This window comes from Nematostella vectensis, chromosome 13 (genome assembly GCF_932526225.1).
Source record: "Nematostella vectensis chromosome 13, jaNemVect1.1, whole genome shotgun sequence".
In the NCBI taxonomy this organism is placed as follows: Eukaryota; Metazoa; Cnidaria; class Anthozoa; order Actiniaria; family Edwardsiidae; genus Nematostella; species Nematostella vectensis.
The window spans coordinates 8,345,457-8,364,494 of record NC_064046.1 but is presented as its reverse complement, the minus strand read 5'-3'; the positions used below and the strand labels follow the sequence as shown (position 1 = coordinate 8,364,494).

Genomic DNA, 19,038 nt, shown 5'->3' with positions numbered 1-19,038 from the left:
GCGCGTTCTTATGAAAATCCCATAGTATATATGCTAAATATGAAAATCCCATAGTATATATGCTAAATGTGAAAATCCCATAGTATATATGCTAAATATGAAAATTCCATAGTATATATGCTAAATATGAAAATTCCATAGTATATATGCTAAATGTTAAAATCCCATAGTATATATGCTAAATGTGAAAATCCCATAGTATATATGCTAAATGTGAAAATCTCATAGTATACATGCTAAATATAAAAATACCATAGTATATATGCTAAATGTGAAAATCCCATAGTATATATGCTAAATATGAAAATGCCATAGTATATATGCTAAATGTGAAAATCCCATAGTATATATGCTATATATGAAGATCCCATAGTATATATGCTAAATATGAAAATCCCATAGTATATATGCTAAATATGATAATACCATAGTATATATGCTAAATGTGAAAATCCCATAGTATATATGCTAGATATGAAAATCCGATAGTATATATGCTAAATATGAAAATCCCATAGTATATATGCTAAATACAAAAATACCATAGTATATATGCTAAATGTGAAAATCCCATAGTATATATGCTAAATAATAAAATCCCACAGTATATATGCTAAATATGAAAATCCCATAGTATATATGCTAAATATAAAAATCCCATAGTATATATGCTAAATATGAAAATCCCATAGTATATATGCTAAATGTGAAAATGTCATAGTATACATGCTAAATATAAAAATCCCATAGTATATATGCTAAATGTGAAAATCCCATAGTATATATGCTAAATATGAAAATCCCATAGTATATATGCTAAATATGAAAATCCCATAGTATATATGCTAAATGTGAAAATCCCATAGTATATATGCTAAATATGAAAATCCCATAGTATATATGCTAAATATGAAAATCCCATAGTATATATGCTAAATGTGAAAATCCCATAGTATATATGCTAAATGTGAAATCCCATATTATATATGCTAAATGTGAAAATCCCATAGTATATATGCTAAATGTGAAAATCCCATAGTATATATTCTAAATGTGAAAATCCCATAGTATATATGATAAATATGAAAATCCCATAGTATATATGATAAATGTGAAAATCCCATAGTTTATATGCTAAATAATAAAATCCCATAGTATATATGCTAAATATGAAAATACATGACATAACGACATAGGCGCGTGCACCCTTTTGTTCATATATTCAAGTGTGAATGGTTCGACATTTTGACATAAGCCCAACATAAGGACATGAACATAACGACATAAAAGATAAAACATGTTTTTTTTCTTTTATGTCATTATGTCCATGTCGTTATTAAAGAGTGCGTGCGCCTATGTTGTTATGTCGTTATGTCACTCGTGTGCACTAGGCATTACCGCACGTTAACCTCCAGCAGACAGCGCAAATCAAATTTTCCGAAATTTGAAGCTGCAATGCTAGAGATTCTTGTTCGTAGAAGCCACATTGACAAAATATTGACGATAAATACTGTGTTTTTCTTTAAGGAAGTACTCTTTTTTTACAAAAGCATATGTGAAATTCCACTGTACAAGATGGGACGAGATTAGATTTTGCCCTATTGTTTGAAATTCGTAACCTGTATCGACTTGTTATGCGGTATTCGTGTAATTTGTTCTGTTCGTCACGTGTTCTTGACCTGTTTGCAGACTGTTTTGACCTATCTGTATATGTTATGTCGCCAAGTCTTGCTGAATCTCTGTGATGTTTTGACCTATCTGTATATGTTATGTCGCCAAGTCTTGCTGAATCTCTGTGATGTTTTGACCTATCTGTATATGTTATGTCGCCAAGTCTTGCTGAATCTCTGTGATGTTTTGACCTATCTGTGTATTTTATGTCACCAAGTCTTGCTGAATCTCTGTGATGTTTTGACCTATCTGTATATGTTACGTCGCCAAGTCTTGCTGAATCTCTGTGATGTTTTGACCTATCTGTATATGTTATGTCGCCAAGTCTTGCTGAATCTCTGTGATGTTTTGACCTATCTGTATATGTTATGTCGCCAAGTCTTGCTGAATCTCTGTGATGTTTTGACCTATCTGTGTATGTTATGTCGCTAAGTCTTGCTGAATCTCTGTGATGTTTTGACCTATCTGTATGTTATGTCGCCAAGTCTTGCTAAATCTCTGTGATGTTTTGACCTATCTGTATATGTTACGTCGCCAAGTCTTGCTGAATCTCTGTGATGTTTTGACCTATCTGTGTATGTTATGTCGCCAAGTCTTGCTGAATCTCTGTGATGTTTTGACCTATCTGTATGTTATGTCGCCAAGTCTTGCTGAATCTCTGTTATGTTTTGACCTATCTGTACATGTTACGTCGCCAAGTCTTGCTGAATCTCTGTGATGTTTTGACCTATCTGTGTATGTTATGTCGCCAAGTCTTGCTGAATCTCTGTGATGTTTTGACCTATCTGTATGTTATGTCGCCAAGTCTTGCTGAATCTCTGTGATGTTTTGACCTATCTGTGTATGTTATGTCGCCAAGTCTTGCTGAATCTCTGTGATGTTTTGACCTATCTGTATATGTTATGTCGCCAAGTCTTGCTGAATCTCTGTGATGTTTTGACCTATCTGTATATGTTATGTCGCCAAGTCTTGCTGAATCTCTGTGATGTTTTGACCTATCTGTATATGTTATGTCGCCAAGTCTTGCTGAATCTCTGTGAATGCGGAAGTGAGCTTGTTGATCCTCTTTTCCAAGGTTTTCTTTGTCAGTGCGTTTTCCTGGAGGAGTTGTCGCATTTCATCCTCGACTTCTAGGACCTGAAAATCACGCGATGTGCGATAAGAATCATATCGCGTTATGATTAATCAAATTTTTTACAACAACATCTTATCTGGTTTAGAAACGATCATCAAAAACTGAAAGCTACTTAGGGGCGTTTGACAATTTATTTAAAGGTAGCATTATGTGGCACGTTCATGCGTTGACTTGATGCAAGTTAGGGATTGAAAATCCATAATCAATCCAAAATCTTGTAAAGAAAAACAAGAAAAGAAAACGGTCAATTAGTGGGCCTATATAAAAAACCTAAACAAAGAACCATGTCCATTAAAAAGGCCATTATTGTAAGAAAAAAGGCCACCCTTTAGCTAGTCTGGCCAGGCGGGAGTTAAACCTTTGGCATAGTTTAGTGGGACTTACCCTCTGGTTGGCCTGGTCTAGTTCGGATTGCTTCTCCTTGTGAATCCTGTCCACCTCTTTTTCGTGGCTGTGCTTCACAGATTCCAATTGACGGCGGAACGCGTCATCACATGATTTGAGTTTCTCCATCGAAGCGCTTCAAGACAAGTTACATAATAACTATAATGATTGTATATTATAGGTAATAATTGTATAAGATTCTGTAAAAGAAACGATCTATAAAAACATGGAATTCTTTATAGTAAATGTATTAATATTATTATTATTGTATTAACTTGTAGTGTTTTTTTTAAAATAAAGAACGTTGCTTTGTTGACTTTGTCCCCCCTATACCCCCTCCCCTCACCTGGTGATAGTGACGGCTTTGTCCCCTACTAGCCCTACCCCCACTCCCCGTCACACAGTAATAGCTTTGGGACTCCTCCCTTACCCCCTATATCTGAGGGCGGTGACGCCCCTGTCCCGCCAACACTACTCCCCTTACCTTGCCGCGGTAATGGCCTTGTCTCTCTCTTCGGTAAGCGTCTTTTCCTTCTCTTTAAAGTTGTCTCGCATCTGGACGACCTCAGACTCCATCTGTGTGATGAGTCCGCTTTTTTCTTGCCATTTGCTGCGAAGCGACCTGAGATAGAAGCCCCCGGAAGTGTGTTCTTCTTATCATGAACATGCCAGTGGGTAAACATGTTAAGTTCAACTACTACACACCCACTACACACAACGCATTACATAATATTTTCTAGCAAAATTTATATTGTCTCTATTTGAGTGCCTCGGGGAAGAATGATTTAGAAAGCACGCCACAATAACACTCTAAGCTTAACAGATGACTCCATTACGAGTCTGGTTCAGAAATATTGTGATGATGTCATTAAATGTTATGTACAGAGGTCAGGCATACAAGCCAGCCTACTTTGTAAGTTATCACCTGTATTGGTATTTATTGGAATAAAGTTTTTATTTTTTCCAAAAAAATATTGAGCGAGTCCGGTTCGTTGGATGCCGCGTCGCGCAAATGCAACAGAGCGTAAATAGCCCAAATATACACACATATATAAGCACTTACCTCAGCCCATCTTTGGTTTTCTCTAGCTCCTCCTGGCTGTCTCGGAGCTGTGTTTTGAGTTCATCTTTACGTTGTCTTAGAGCATCCACTTCGTCCTGTTACAAACGTTTTTACATTATCAAAACTTTTTCATGTTTAATCAGAGGGGCTTAGCGAAGGGGGGTCCAAAAATACAGTAAATTTATAAGATATCATATGGGCCTTTTTTGGGCCCCCTCCTGGCTACGCCCTTGTTTATATAGTAACTCATGATATATAAAGTGAGTTTAATGATCTCTTAGAAGCTCGAACAACTTCCTGCCCCCCCACCCCCCAAAAAGAGGGTACAATTTTTTGTTTCATACATTCCCACAGGAAAGATTATATCACAGACCTTTATTTGGTATCGAGAGGAAAAGCATCTTTTGTAGAATTTAAAGATTCCAATAAAGATTTCTGATTGAAAACGTCTCTCATAAATCAAAACTGTAGGTTTTCAACTGTAACTCTTTCTATTATCTGTTGCCTTAATTAACAAACTTGCTCCATATCCTGTCTGGATTAGGAGCTGTGAGTTTTTACAGCGAATACCGTCGTCCTTACCTGCAGCTCCGTGCTTGTTGTCAACTCTGACGCCAGCTTTTGCTCGAGGTCTGCCACTTGCTTCGCATTCTCGTCACGAATTCTCTTGATCTCATTCTCACGCTCAGACAAAGCCTAAGGAAAACGTTTCTAGCATTATAAAAGCTAAACATTTCTCTTTTTAGGTAGATTAGCCGTCTTTATGCCACATAGATCACAATATACCTGTCTCAGCTTGCGAGTGGAGTCCGTCTGATCCTCAATCAACTTGGCCTTTATGCGAATCGTCTCGTTATCACTCTGAAACAAAGGTTGACAATGATACAGATAATACTCTCTTCACATTTATTCCAATTATGCATTACTATATAGATTTATATAATAATTATAATAAAAACAATAGTAATTTATAATCATGATGATCAGCATCACTAGCATTATCGTCATCATAAAAAAAATCATGGAATCATCATCATCATCACGATCATTCTCGGCATAATAATATCATCATGATAATCTTCAACATAATCATCATTATCATTATAATAATCTTCAACATAAACATCATCATCATGATAATCTTCAACATAATCATCATCATGATGATGCGTTGTGGGTGGGTTTTGAACTATCGTTTTTTGTGCACCCAAGATATAATGTAATGTTATTTAAAAGTGAGTAATGGAAAAATGATATGTAATGGAAAAATAACAGTACAAATGTAAATCATTGATTTAATCTTATGTTATAGGGTGTGTGGTGTTGGGCGTCCTTGCAACATTGTAATAAAAATGAGAATAAAAATGAAAAAAAAAATCATCATCATAATAATAATAATCCTCGACATAATGATTATTGAAAATACCTGTGATTGTTTCTTCATCTGATTCAGCTCGGCCGTGAGGACCTCGATACGAGACTCCAGTCGCCCTCGGTCGGACGCAAGAGAGGCACCTGAGGCACAAGGCAAGGATCAGAAAAGGCTCCTGACCCTACTACGGGTTGTCGCTACACAAAACTAAGGGACAAAAAAGGGATAAGCAAGGTCTCAAAGCATCCATGGTGGACAGCTACGGTGGAACTCAGCGACAAGATAGGGATTAAAAAGGCTTTTAAAGCCATTTATAGCGGGTAGCTACAGTGAAAATAAGCAATAATAAGAAAGGGCAGCAGTGGACTCCATGGTTACCTTGCTGGGCGAGCTCCTGACTCCATAGCTTCCTCTCTGTGCGCAACCCCTCGATAACAGACTCCTGAGCACGGATTTGCGCAGCGAGCTTGGACTTATCCTGACAAAAGAGGGAGAACCGAGGGAGGTGGGAGGGGGGTTAGTTGAATGAAAAAAATAATGATTAGATTATGCCTCTCGCATAGCCTCCTCCGCAGGCATATCGTCTCATTAATAAGAAAAAAAAAATAGGATGTGGGCTTCCTGTGGGGAATAGAGGAGTAAAATAACGCATTGGGGGGACGGGGTACCAGTTCACTGCGTCTTTTAAAACATAAACACAGGAATCCCGAATCTGAATAAAGGCCGGTTCAACAAAAAAGCCAATACCAGACAGAGTAGAGTTGCCTGCGGAGGGGGATACCTTTCATAGAAGTAGACCTTGATTACAACTATTACTCTAAATTGGAATAATAAAATTCACCAAGTATTTTGCGTATTTACAAGGAATGAGCTTCTCGAAGCGGTTGGTGTTAGTACGTAAAATATTCTCATATCTTATGACTTTCAGTTGTAGTGGGAATAATATATGAAAGTGCCAGTCACTCCTGACTAAAGCAACAAGCTCATTGTTCCACCATAAAGACTTCCACAGAAATTGCCAACTTTGTTAGAAGAGCATGCAGCATTGTACTGTTGGACACCAACACCAGGACAACAATATTGCAACAAAATTTGATGGCGTCCTGCTTTGCACCAAATGCTTTGACATGTCACATATAACTAGCACATAGCCAACATTTGACACATTGTGTACAGACAATCATGCTTCGTCATGTCACATATAACTAGCAAATAATGTAACACAATCTAGAGTGGTGCTATTGGTGTCACGCGATCTAACCTGCTCTAGTGTCTCGAGTCTGTTCAGCTGGCGCCGCGCATCGTTCAGCTGACCTTCCAAGGTCTGGATGCGATCCTGAGAACGAAAACGAAACAAGTCGAATAATAAATACTCAAAATAATGCTTTGATAATATCACCACGCCCAGAACACATTGCAAATGAGACACTAACCTTGTACTCAGCCACGACTTCCTGCTTTCCTCGAGACAACTCGGTCAGTCTTCCGCGCTGCTCTTTCACCATCTGTGACACGAAAAGGTGAAGGCCTTTTAGCATCCATATGGTACCCTCAATTACCATCTAAGGCGTCTATCGCCTAAGGTGTCCATGTTCTCGCCAAGGTTTCCCAAGAAAGGAGAATTAAAGGATCACGGCCTAAGCTTCATTTGTGATACAAGTAGCCATAACCCCCTTCCCTCACCACCAATGATAATATGATGTTTTCTTATATTTTGCTTCTTGTATGACCAAAGCAAGCGAAAAAGGGGGGTGCTGAAATGAAGAGAACGTGAAAGCTTTCAGCTTGCACTTTCTATCTACACGTTTGTGAGATCAATTCGGAAGCAAGCGGAACACAAGTGAGAGACTGTTAAACACAAGCGCAGGCAAATCAAGCTTTTGCGATCTTTCGCGCTTGCGTTCCACAGATCAAGAATTAGTTATTCCTGTGTTTGCGTCCGGAGATTGATTTACCGCGGTTAACTCGTTGACCATGTTGACTGCCTTGGTCTCTTTTTGACTGGCTGTTTGCACTGTGTGCTTTTGCTGCGCTGCTTCCTCGCTAACACGCTCGAATGCCTCTTGTAACTGAAAAGACAACTTTGATCAAATCAAACACTACACCTTCTTTTTCGAAAGAAGTGCCCTTATTTCACACACATTTCGCATCAGGATTAGTTATCCGCGCTGGCTGTATTTCTCTGCTTCTGCCCTACCACGAGTAAATGGTGGTGATTTGCGCATAAACAGAGCAAATATTTTGATGTCTGGTGCGGGAGCGTATCTATTGGGGTTCGCAACGTGCACGCGCACCCTCGTCCGGCTGCCAAAATGGGGATCATGTCTTGTATAGGTATTTTGCACAATGATGTCTCTCCCAGTGCACCACCTCTCCCCTCCAACGCCAAATTTTGGCCACGCCCCTATCTTGCCTTGCAGTTCAGGTTCAGTGATGTTGGTTCTTGACTTAACTTCGGTCACACAAATGTTATAACCGACCTCCCAGCAGATAAGTAATATATTTGTACCTCTTTGAATCGGTTGGCCTCTATTTGTAGCGCCATTCGGAACTCATCTTCAAGCGCAGAGTACTCAGCATCCCGCTTGTCCAGCCTAAACAAGAAGTGCTACAGCTAATGTTCCCTTTTATTGTTTTTATCGTGTCTGTTTGATTATTTTTTACTGTTAATGCCTAAGTTATGGCATAATCTGTTGTCTAGCTAGATTTAGCTTTCTGGTTAGTTCTAGGCAGCCGGTGCTCTGTGCTAAATATGGGACTTGCGCTAAGAGATCACGTGACCTTTCTGGGTGGCGAATTCAAACCAAAATTATCACAGGAATAACTGCACCTGTAACAACAGAGAACGACGAAAAAAACTTAAATCTTTCTAAAAAAAGAATTATGGCTTCTTCGTAAGCGCTGAATAAGTTGCCTTTTGTTGCTGTTTGTTGCTAAAAGCCTAAGCGCGCGCTCGTTTGCCATCCAAACGTCACGTGATCTTCTAGCAGTTCAAAGTTGGCATATTTACATTGGGTAGCTTGTATGGTTGATTACCTTAGTTCGGAGTTGATATGTTTACATTGGGTAGCTTGTATGGTTGATTACCTTAGTTCGGAGTTGATATGTTTACATTGGGTAGCTTGTATGGTTGATTACCTTAGTTTAGAGTTGACATGTTTACATTGGGTAGCTTGTATGGTTGATTACCTTAGTTTAGAGTTGACATGTTTACATTGGGTAGCTTGTATGGTTGATTACCTTAGTTTAGAGTTGACATGTTTACATTGGGTAGCTTGTATGGTTGATTACCTTAGTTTAGAGTTGACATGTTTACATTGGGTAGCTTGTATGGTTGATTACCTTAGTTTAGAGTTGACATGTTTACATTGGGTAGCTTGTATGGTTGATTACCTTAGTTTAGAGTTGACATGTTTACATTGGGTAGCTTGTATGGTTGATTACCTTAGTTTAGAGTTGACATGTTTACATTGGGTAGCTTGTATGGTTGATTACCTTAGTTTAGAGTTGACATGTTTACATTGGGTAGCTTGTATGGTTGATTACCTTAGTTTAGAGTTGACATGTTTACATTGGGTAGCTTGTATGGTTGATTACCTTAGTTTAGAGTTGACATGTTTACATTGGGTAGCTTGTATGGTTGATTACCTTAGTTTAGAGTTGACATGTTTACATTGGGTAGCTTGTATGGTTGATTACCCTAGTTTAGAGTTGACATGTTTACATTGGGTAGCTTGTATGGTTGATTACCTTAGTTTAGAGTTGACATGTTTACATTGGGTAGCTTGTATGTTTGATTACCTTAGTTTAGAGTTGACATGTTTACATTGGGTAGCTTGTATGGTTGATTACCTTAGTTTAGAGTTGACATGTTTACATTGGGTAGCTTGTATGGTTGATTACCTTAGTTTAGAGTTGACATGTTTACATTGGGTAGCTTGTATGGTTGATTACCTTAGTTTAGAGTTGACATGTTTACATTGGGTAGCTTGTATGGTTGATTACCCTAGTTTAGAGTTGACATGTTTACATTGGGTAGCTTGTATGGTTGATTACCTTAGTTTAGAGTTGACATGTTTACATTGGGTAGCTTGTATGTTTGATTACCTTAGTTTAGAGTTGACATGTTTACATTGGGTAGCTTGTATGGTTGATTACCTTAGTTTAGAGTTGACATGTTTACATTGGGTAGCTTGTATGGTTGATTACCTTAGTTTAGAGTTGACATGTTTACATTGGGTAGCTTGTATGGTTGATTACCTTAGTTTAGAGTTGACATGTTTACATTGGGTAGCTTGTATGGTTGATTACCTTAGTTTAGAGTTGACATGTTTACATTGGGTAGCTTGTATGGTTGATTACCTTAGTTTAGAGTTGACATGTTTACATTGGGTAGCTTGTATGGTTGATTACCTTAGTTTAGAGTTGACATGTTTACATTGGGTAGCTTGTATGGTTGATTACCTTAGTTTAGAGTTGACATGTTTACATTGGGTAGCTTGTATGGTTGATTACCTTTGTTTGTACTGTTGTAGCTCCTGCTCATGGCGGGCTTCCTGTCTCACCATCTCGCGCTCAATGGCCTCGCGCATCTCACGGCTGTCATTCTTTACCATGCCCTCCATCGCTACCCTGATGTCCCAAGGTGCCACGCAGTGTTATAGGTACGAGAGGGTTAGTTTTCTCTACTATAGTAGGTTGTGACAGCAGTCACACAACATTACAGGACCATTATGATGGTCACACAACATAACAGGACCATTATGATGGTCACACAACATTACAGGACCATTATGATGGTCACACAACATTGCAGGACCATTATGATGGTCACACAACATTACAGGACCATTATGATGGTCACACAACATTACGGGACCAATATGATGGTCACACAACATTACAGGACTATTACGATGGTCACACAACATTACAGGACCATTTTGCTGGTCACACAACATTACAGGACAATTATGATGGTCACACAACATAACAGAACCATTATGATAGTCACACAACATTACAAGACCATAATGATAGTCACACAACAGTACAGGAGAATTATGATGGTCACACAACATAACAGAACCATTATGATAGTCACACAACATTACAAGACCATAATGATAGTCACACAACATTACAGGGCCATTATGACCATGATGATGACAGCAGTCTTGAAATATAAAATTGACAGCTTTCCAGATAATAATGGTATAACAACAACAACAACAACAACAACAACAACAACACAACAACAACAACAACAACAACAATAATAATAATCTGAAAAAAGAAAGATTTTACTCACTTATGTTGCTGTTCTCGTGAGGCGAGTAGTTCTTGTAGTTGCTGTAGTTGACCTTTGTGCTGTTTGACAGCATGTTTCAGTAGCTCAACCTCACGATTCGCAGCAGCTGCTGCCATTTGGTACTCCTGTGCCCGAGCCACCTGAAACAGCATGTACAGAATTCAATCAACATTGAACTTTCGAAGTGTGGAAATGTCAACCACATATTCTTGAAGCATATGCATGCTTTCTGAAAATGTAAGTATCACACAGGATAAAAGCTGTAAAAATAATGTTGAATGATTGATGTTTTGTACTATACACCCATATGTTTAAACCCAAAATATGACGATAAACTTAGTTTTACTGAATATAAGGCAAACATAAAACATTCGCAGTTCAAAATCCAAAGGATCCAAAACCCAAGGATCCAAAAGTCACACAATGTAATCTACAATCTTATTGTGTTATTTATGTATTTTATGTAAAGAGCAAACAAGGTCATGGTTGTACAAACTGTTTCCAGTACACATGACCACCACTTGCCTCATGGGCATGCTGTTTTATCCTCTCTGTCTCCATTCGACCAGCGGAATCCTCCATGTCACGCAGTGTCGTGCGCTGTGCTTCATTAGATTCCCTCAGCCTCTCAACTTCATCTGTTAGCGTAGTGTTCTTGTTCTGATAAAACAAAGGTTCAACATAATTTACAACATAATGTATGTAGAACAAAGTGACTACATAAATGCCATGACTATAGCTACAAAAATTAGTCAGGGCTTAAACAATCACTCATTCTCTCCAATTCACCTCATCCATTGAGCTTAACCCATTGACCCATCATGTTTATTTTTTAGCTAAATTTACAAAAAAAAAAACAGACTGAAACAGATATCTCCCCCCCTTATTTTGAGTTTTATACAGCCCATCAAAGTCAAACACAGCTGCACCTAGTCAGCGGTATCCTAGCTTTCCAACAGTGCTTTGCGGGCCCCACTTTTAATCCCTTGTCATTCTGCTGATGCGAGCACAAGATGATGGTTGCTTGTATTTTTCATAAAAAATACAGCTATTAGCATATTGGGAGAGTATCCTAGAACATCTTGAAATCTATAGGGGCATAATTGAGTGCTATGCTTATGGGTATTTGCAAGTAAAGGTGGATTTATGGTGATTTTTTCTTGTTTTGCTTAGCCTGGATGAGAAAATAACTTTCTAATGAATCACCACAGCTCTCCTAAATGCTGTCTTTTCTGAAACCAAATTGATTCCAAAATTGTTTACACTGCTATTCTGGGTCAGTGTGACCTGGAATTGATTTGTCTGGCTTTGGGGTGAAAAGAAATACAAAAAATTATCTGACTTTTGAGATAGGAGTGTTGACTGGCTCTCCCCTCATGTATTTTTCCCGGGATCTCCCAGAATGCTTTGCAATCCGAAATGGCATCCAAGTGGTTTTACAAGCCTTCAAGGAGTGGACATTTTGTTTTGAGGCCATGGAAATGAACCTGGAGGATCAGAATAAAGGTATCTATTTGTGCCTTGAGCTGTGATTGCTGATCTCTCCCTTGTGTGGTATTTTGAGCATTTTGTTAAGAGGGGTGATTCTGCTTTTTTTTCCTTGTTCGATTTGAAATCTGTCAAAGAACCTGTGCTATTATTTGGCTTAAGAGTAGTTTCTATCACCTTGGTTGGATGCATATCTTCAAGATCATCTATCCCTTAGACTGATGCCTGAGTATCTTCATCTTGTTGTGTTTATTTTGCATTTATGAATTTTTTGGTTTGTGGGTACTTCTCAAAACCGGTACAGGCCGGTTGAGGGGTCAATGTCTTAAAGTCTGATATTATAATGGTAAGAAACGGAAGACCATGTCTAAAAATTTCTGTGTGAGAGGCTTCATATCTGCTTCTCTGTATTTTTTGGTGGATGAATATGGTAAGCATCCTCTGGTACTCAGCTATTTGCACTGAGATCTTTTGTCAGAAGGTATTTAGCAATCATGCCCAAAGAAGGAATCAAGTTACTAAATTTAATCAAGGTACTCAGCCATTAGCACTGATATCTTTTGTCAGAAGGTTTTAAGCATTTGCTCAGAGAACGAATCAAGTTATCAATTGTATATTAAGGGGAAAGGGTGGGTGTTGGGTAAACATATCTTTTACCATGCCTCCCCCCCTTACATAGCCCCAGAATGAAGAAAACCCACACAATAATGAACATGATAAACATAATGGCAGCATCAGAAAACTAATTATTTCTTGCATTTCAGGCATGGTTCTGTAATCCCAGCTGTTGTTGCTACCTGCAGGTCTGATACAGTGCCCTTGAGTTCAGCCTTTATCTCTCTTTCTTTGACCAATGCCTCTTTCAGACGTGCACTTGCTGCTAGTGCCGCCTCTTGCAGGTTCTTTTCCTGAAGTCCTGATAATATAAGACAACACAAGTAATGAGCTAACATTTCCAAATTCACTCTGCCTGCCGGATAGAAACTAAGAGATCACATATTGCATGTTTAGGCTTGATTCTTGGTGAACTTATTGTAAGCGGGTAATTAATTTAAGCCCCCTTCCGGGAAAATTGCTATCACTTCTGAACCATAGCATCTACGAGGCTTAAACTTGGTGACTTTTCTGCAATTTTGATGCCATTGACATGTGATGCTCCATGTTACCATAAGTTTCCCAAAATCTAAAAATAATTTTTCATGGTCCTGTTTCTCAGGCTTAAATGCCTGTTTTGACTTCATAAGTTCATTTAGGTGTTTCACAAAATTATTACATTATTACCTTATAATTTTTTTAACTTTTTTATTTGGGAGAGGGGTGGGTAAATCTTGCTCTCTCAAAACTGCTGGTAAAAATGCCACCAGTTTCGATAGATGACACTAAGCTAATATTATGCATTTATCATCACTAGGTAGTAATACATGTATGCAAATCCTTTTTTTTTAATCATAAGAACCCAATGGCAGAAATTCTTAAAACAATTGATTATAAACGTTTTTATGGCCTTTTTGCATTGCAAAGCCGTACAAGTGTGTATTTTGACCATAGTGGTCATAGCCTCAGCGGATCAGGAAATACAGACGGGGGGGGGGGGGGGGGGGGGGCTTTCTACAGCTCAAAATAACCCAGTCTGAATAGGGTTAATCTGTCTCTCATACATTGTTGTCAAGTATCCAACGAAGTCGACTTCGAAACTTGACTATTGAGCAGTAAACAGGCAAGGATTTATTATGTTAAGAATCTCTACTGAAGCATTGAATTATAACACAAAAACCAACACCACATTCTAAGGATTCTGACCAACAAAAAATGAAATATGTCACAATGTGTTATCATCTTGTTTCATACCAACAATAAGGAAAATGCCATAAAAATGCTAAGCATTCATAAGCTAGGACTGTTCACCTTTGGTCTGTAGTGTTTTTATGTGATCTACCAGCTTGCGCCCTGCCTGTTCTGCTTTCCAACGTCTTTCACGCTCTGCTTCAAGCTCCTGAATTAGAGACTGAAAATGAAACAACTATTAAATACAAACAGCTAAAATATCTCCTGTAAAACGACTGACTGATTTGACTGTATGAATTTAGCCATTTCTTTCTCCCTTTTGTGCTATACTTTATAAGTATTGTCAATAAATGAAAAACAACTAATTTTAGACAAATAAAACTTCTTTAAAAATGAAAAACTGCTATCTATTTAACTATAATAAGATTTAGTTTTGTTATGAAGTTTTTTTTTATTTCATTGACAAGAAAGTGGGGTGAAGTAGAAATTTAGATGTGGGAAGGAAAAACATATGGTATTCCATGACAAGAACCACAAAAAAAAAAAAAAATAGAGGACTGCCCCTAAACAAAAATCTGCAATGAGAAACACACTCACCATCAGGGTGGCATCATCTTCTGGAGGCCGCACAGTTCTTGTTGGAATAGCTTGCTTCCCACGAACCTTCAGCACTTCCCTGTCTTGGCCAACTCCCTCCCTAGGGGTGGTAGGTGAGGTGGAGCTTGAGCTACTCTGAGGGGTGGTCTTGGGAACTTTAGCTCTTTTGCTGCCAGGTTGATGTGTCTTGGATTTAGACTTGCTAAGAGTGACCTTGCTTCTCACTGTTCTGACCGGCTTTGTTTTGGCTTCTTTGGAGGGGAATTCTTGTTCACTTTCTGAATCATCAGATTGTTTATTGCCTGAGAAAAGGGAAATAATTTGGTAAACTTGTAATTAAATAAAGACACTTTTATCAGAGTAAAACATGTGAAAACACTCCCTTTTTGACAAAAATTAATAAGTAATAATCTTGTCATAACAATAGGGCTCCTATTTGATCATTCATTTATTTCCTATGTGTTGTATAGCTGTTAGCCATGTGCATTGGTTTAGAGGAAGAAGAATATACAGCATGTCAACAAATTTATAATGCCATCACTTATTACCTCCTACACAGAGCCAATCAGGATGGAAGAAAAGTTTGACAGTTTGAAAACAGCCAATCACAATGCAAGAAAAGTATAAACAATGTTATTTGATTGAGTTGTACTTGAGTGTGAATGAAGAAGTGAGTGAACTTAAATATAGGGTGGGAATGTATCCAATTTGCAAAATCTAAACTGTATTTCTCAAACTTCCATATTTAACCCTCAAAAACTGTTCTTGTTTACCATAGTAGCAAACATGGAGGTATAAAATTATGATCATAAAAAACAAACACATTTTTGTTCAGACAACCTGGAGTCAATCAAGATTTTACTTGATACTGCTACAGGATATTAGGAGCATGTGATTCCTGCACTTACCTTCTGTTTTTCTTTGGACTCTGGAAGGTGGCTTGAATAAAACAAAACAAAAAATGAGAAAAAAGTATGGGGATAGTTGTTGAAACAGCCAAAAGATTGAATAGGGTTAATGAATATTAGGGAGGTCTGTAAATGGCAAGAAGTAAAGATATGTAGGTAAAAGGTTAATTAAAGATTGATATAGAGGTCAAAAGGATACCTGTGATGTAGTGTGAATGCAATCTAAATAAAATGAAGATTTAAACATGTGTTTTTACTACAGTACAGACTGAAAGTGTTCTAAAATTTTGCAGTGTGGATTCTGAGTAAAGATATTTTCTTGGTGAGAAATGCTGCTTATCGGGGGAGAGGTTACAATTCATCCAAAGCACAGTGCTAACTCGATAGGCAACAAGAAATCACAAGGTCTTTGTGGGTGGTAAACTTGAATGTGCTGCGTTTTTAGCTGCAAAATAGCAGCACTAAAAGCAACTTATTCAGTACTTACGAATCAGACAGGAAGCTTCTTTGACAAAATGCTTTCATGCAACCATTCCTGTGGTTATTTTGGCTTGAATTTGCCACTCAAAAAGTTATGTCATTTCTTAGCATGGGCTGCCTATTATTTCCAGGATATGGTTTCCCTTACCTGTGAAGTGACAAAGTTTGCTAGGAGGTTTTCTAGAATCCCTAGTCTGACTTCATGGTCGACTGGAGGTTGTATCCCTTGTATCTGCCTGTCCCTAGCCTGCTCTTGGCTTGGAGGGGAGATGTTCACACTACTCTGCTCAGAGTCTGAAGGTAAGGGCCCCCTCTGCTTGAAACGGTTTAGCACTTGGTCAATACGTGGAGTCACCACATCAAATCTTGTCTCCTGAATAAGAAGTTACAAAATGCTAAGAGCTACAGTATGACCAATAGTAATCAAAATGATTTTCATATTGCAAAGATATGATGGTTAGTAATAGATTATGATGGTTAGTAATGATGATTATGATCATAGATGGACAGTACACTGCTATTTGGCAAAAAAAAACTTTAGACAGCATTAGTGTTCTTAGTAAAATAGCATCACAATAGATAAATACAGATATGTTGTTTGAAGCCAACATACCTTGGAGCTACTAGAGTCAGATGTTTTAATTTCACAAGAGCTTGAGGACTGTAGGTACTGAATATACTCTTCCAGTTCTGGAAAATATGAATGTAAGGACACATTATACAGTTGTTTGGATAATCTGAGACATTTTGAGCATTTACTATACAGCTTCCATTGAAGAGCTCCAAGAAAGCTGCTATCAATATGATTTTCGCATGTTATAACTAAAGACTTTTTTTAATCCTTTTAAAAGCACGGCATACAAGGCTTGTATTGTGTTTATTTTGTCTGTTTTTTTTTCTCTTTTTTTTCCCTGTGAATAGTCATCATTCTAGAAGCCTAAAAAAGGCCTCTATTAGCCTATTTTTTTTCTTGAGGGGGGAGCAATGGGACCATTCGCTTCTTTGGGGGGGGGGTTAAATGCATTGCTAAAAAAAGGAAAATGATCAGAAAAATAGATTAGCAGTTCTAATATATATAAAAAATAGTAAAATACATGACTGTACAAGGTTAATCAAATAGTGAAAATATTGTAAAAAAAATACACATACTAATATTAAGTTTGGAACCAAGATATGTATACCACTGTGTTCTCTCAATAAAAACTATTGAAACAAACAAACAAAAAAACGAAAGACAGAATAGCCTAGGTTTCATCCAGGGTGTAATACATGTGTGCCAATACTCTACATAAATATTAGCACATACATCAAACTGCTGCTATTTTATATGTATATCATTTACATTGAAGTTTTTATAGCAAGAAATAATATCTTGGATTTCAATCAATAGCAATTCTCTGAGTAATCCAATTTAAACATTTTAAATGACTAGTGTACAAGTGTACATATAAGTACACTTCTTACTAAACAGGCCATTCCAGCTATAAAGCATGTGTGCACATGCGTCATGGAAACCTACCTCAACTATCAAAATGCAGTGCATGCTTCGTCTGGTAGCTTAATAAGGCGCACGCTGCATTGTGGCAGTTAGGGTAGGTTTCTATTGTAGAATGCACATGCAAGCTTATAGCTGGAATGGACTATTGGTCCGTGATGTATGTCAGGTCCAGTATACATAACAAAAGACTGTCTGACAAACAATTTATTCTCCATAATCATTTCCCTACCTGGAATATCCAAATCATCATTTAAAGCTGCAGCCCGTCCTGTCCTGTCATATCCATCCAATACTGCCAGTCCAGGCATGGCTGAGAGTACACCATCGCGATACCCTGACACATTGCAAACATGATTGCCCTCACCATACATCTGCAGAGTCAACTCTTTCAATGATATGCAGCCAATAACAGAGCTGATGAAATGTTCAAGTGAGGCTATTCTGTTGCCATGTAGATATAATGTTGTTAAACTATAGCCATTACCATGCAAATCCTTTAGACCAGAAACATTTTCAATAAAATTGTAAGATAAGTCAAGCTTTGTCAGTTTTCTTAAATTTTCCAAACCTTCCACAAGATAAATCCTGTTACATGAAAGATTCAAGACTCTTAGGTACCCAAGTGAAGTCAAACCCTCGATGTGTGAAATCTGGTTTGATGACAGATCCAAGTGCCGTAGATTCTGAAGGTGCTGAAGCCCTTCTATCTTGGATATGTGGTTGCTATGAAGGTTTAAAGTCACCAGATTACTATGTAGTTTTAGTGATTTGATACTTGTGATTTGAGAATCAATCCAGCATATTTCCTTTGGCCTTGTAGTACTTATAACTGAGCTCTGATCACCGGACATTTTTTGCCATTAGTTTCTTCACAGATTCTTAAAATGCAAAGCATCCAGAGCCATGAGGCACAATCTGTTCTCAATGGACATGAACTTTTACGTTCTGTTTTTACATTTTGAAAATGTAAACAACTTCACCAGATTTGTCTATAGCGTCGCTACTAGTTATCCATGTTTCACAATTTGATTTTGTATCATCAAAAAAGGTTTTTGATGATTATTTTTCTTAGCCTACATTTTTCCTATCCCGTTTTCGTTAGGAGGCAGAACTTGCAAACTTTTTCAAATCATCTCCAAAACTCTCCCGCTCAAATTCAAAATGGCGACTTCAGACCGCTGACAGCTTTTGAGATTGCGAGTCTCGTGCGTCACTCGGGTCGATTCCGTTATCACTTGGGAATTGTTCGGAAGGTGCCCGGAAGAAGAAAGTGACTAGTCTCGTGGGAATCCTTTTATTTTCGCTCAGTAATGACTTGTTTATAAATCACAACTTGAAAAAGTATT

General features: G+C 37.8%; 1 protein-coding gene across 3 annotated transcripts; it reads right to left on the bottom strand.

Moving 5' to 3' along the window:
* Positions 1-1,497: 1,497 nt before the first annotated feature.
* Positions 1,498-18,876, bottom strand: LOC5503476 (leucine-rich repeat and coiled-coil domain-containing protein 1). 3 transcript variants are annotated; one of them, XR_007306255.1, is made up of 23 exons: positions 17,922-18,876; positions 16,808-16,884; positions 16,343-16,567; positions 15,715-15,745; positions 14,807-15,108; positions 14,330-14,429; positions 13,222-13,340; positions 11,462-11,596; positions 10,937-11,076; positions 10,141-10,257; positions 8,135-8,219; positions 7,581-7,694; positions 7,059-7,130; positions 6,887-6,961; positions 6,004-6,103; positions 5,680-5,768; positions 5,040-5,114; positions 4,836-4,949; positions 4,254-4,348; positions 3,675-3,812; positions 3,191-3,326; positions 1,755-2,808; positions 1,498-1,700 (listed from the first exon to the last, which is right to left on the bottom strand). XR_007306255.1 is itself a non-coding variant. In XM_048720692.1 (23 exons), exons 1-23 carry the CDS (start codon positions 18,541-18,543, stop codon positions 2,626-2,628), a joined length of 3,090 nt encoding a protein of 1,029 aa, XP_048576649.1. In that variant the 5' UTR covers positions 18,544-18,876; the 3' UTR covers positions 1,498-2,625. The 3 variants fall into 3 exon arrangements, 2 of the variants coding, with proteins under 2 accessions (XP_048576649.1, XP_048576648.1); XM_048720692.1 differs by having other exon boundaries at positions 1,498-2,649; positions 2,704-2,808; XM_048720691.1 differs by having other exon boundaries at positions 1,498-2,808.
* Between the last annotated feature and the right edge of the window lie 162 nt (positions 18,877-19,038).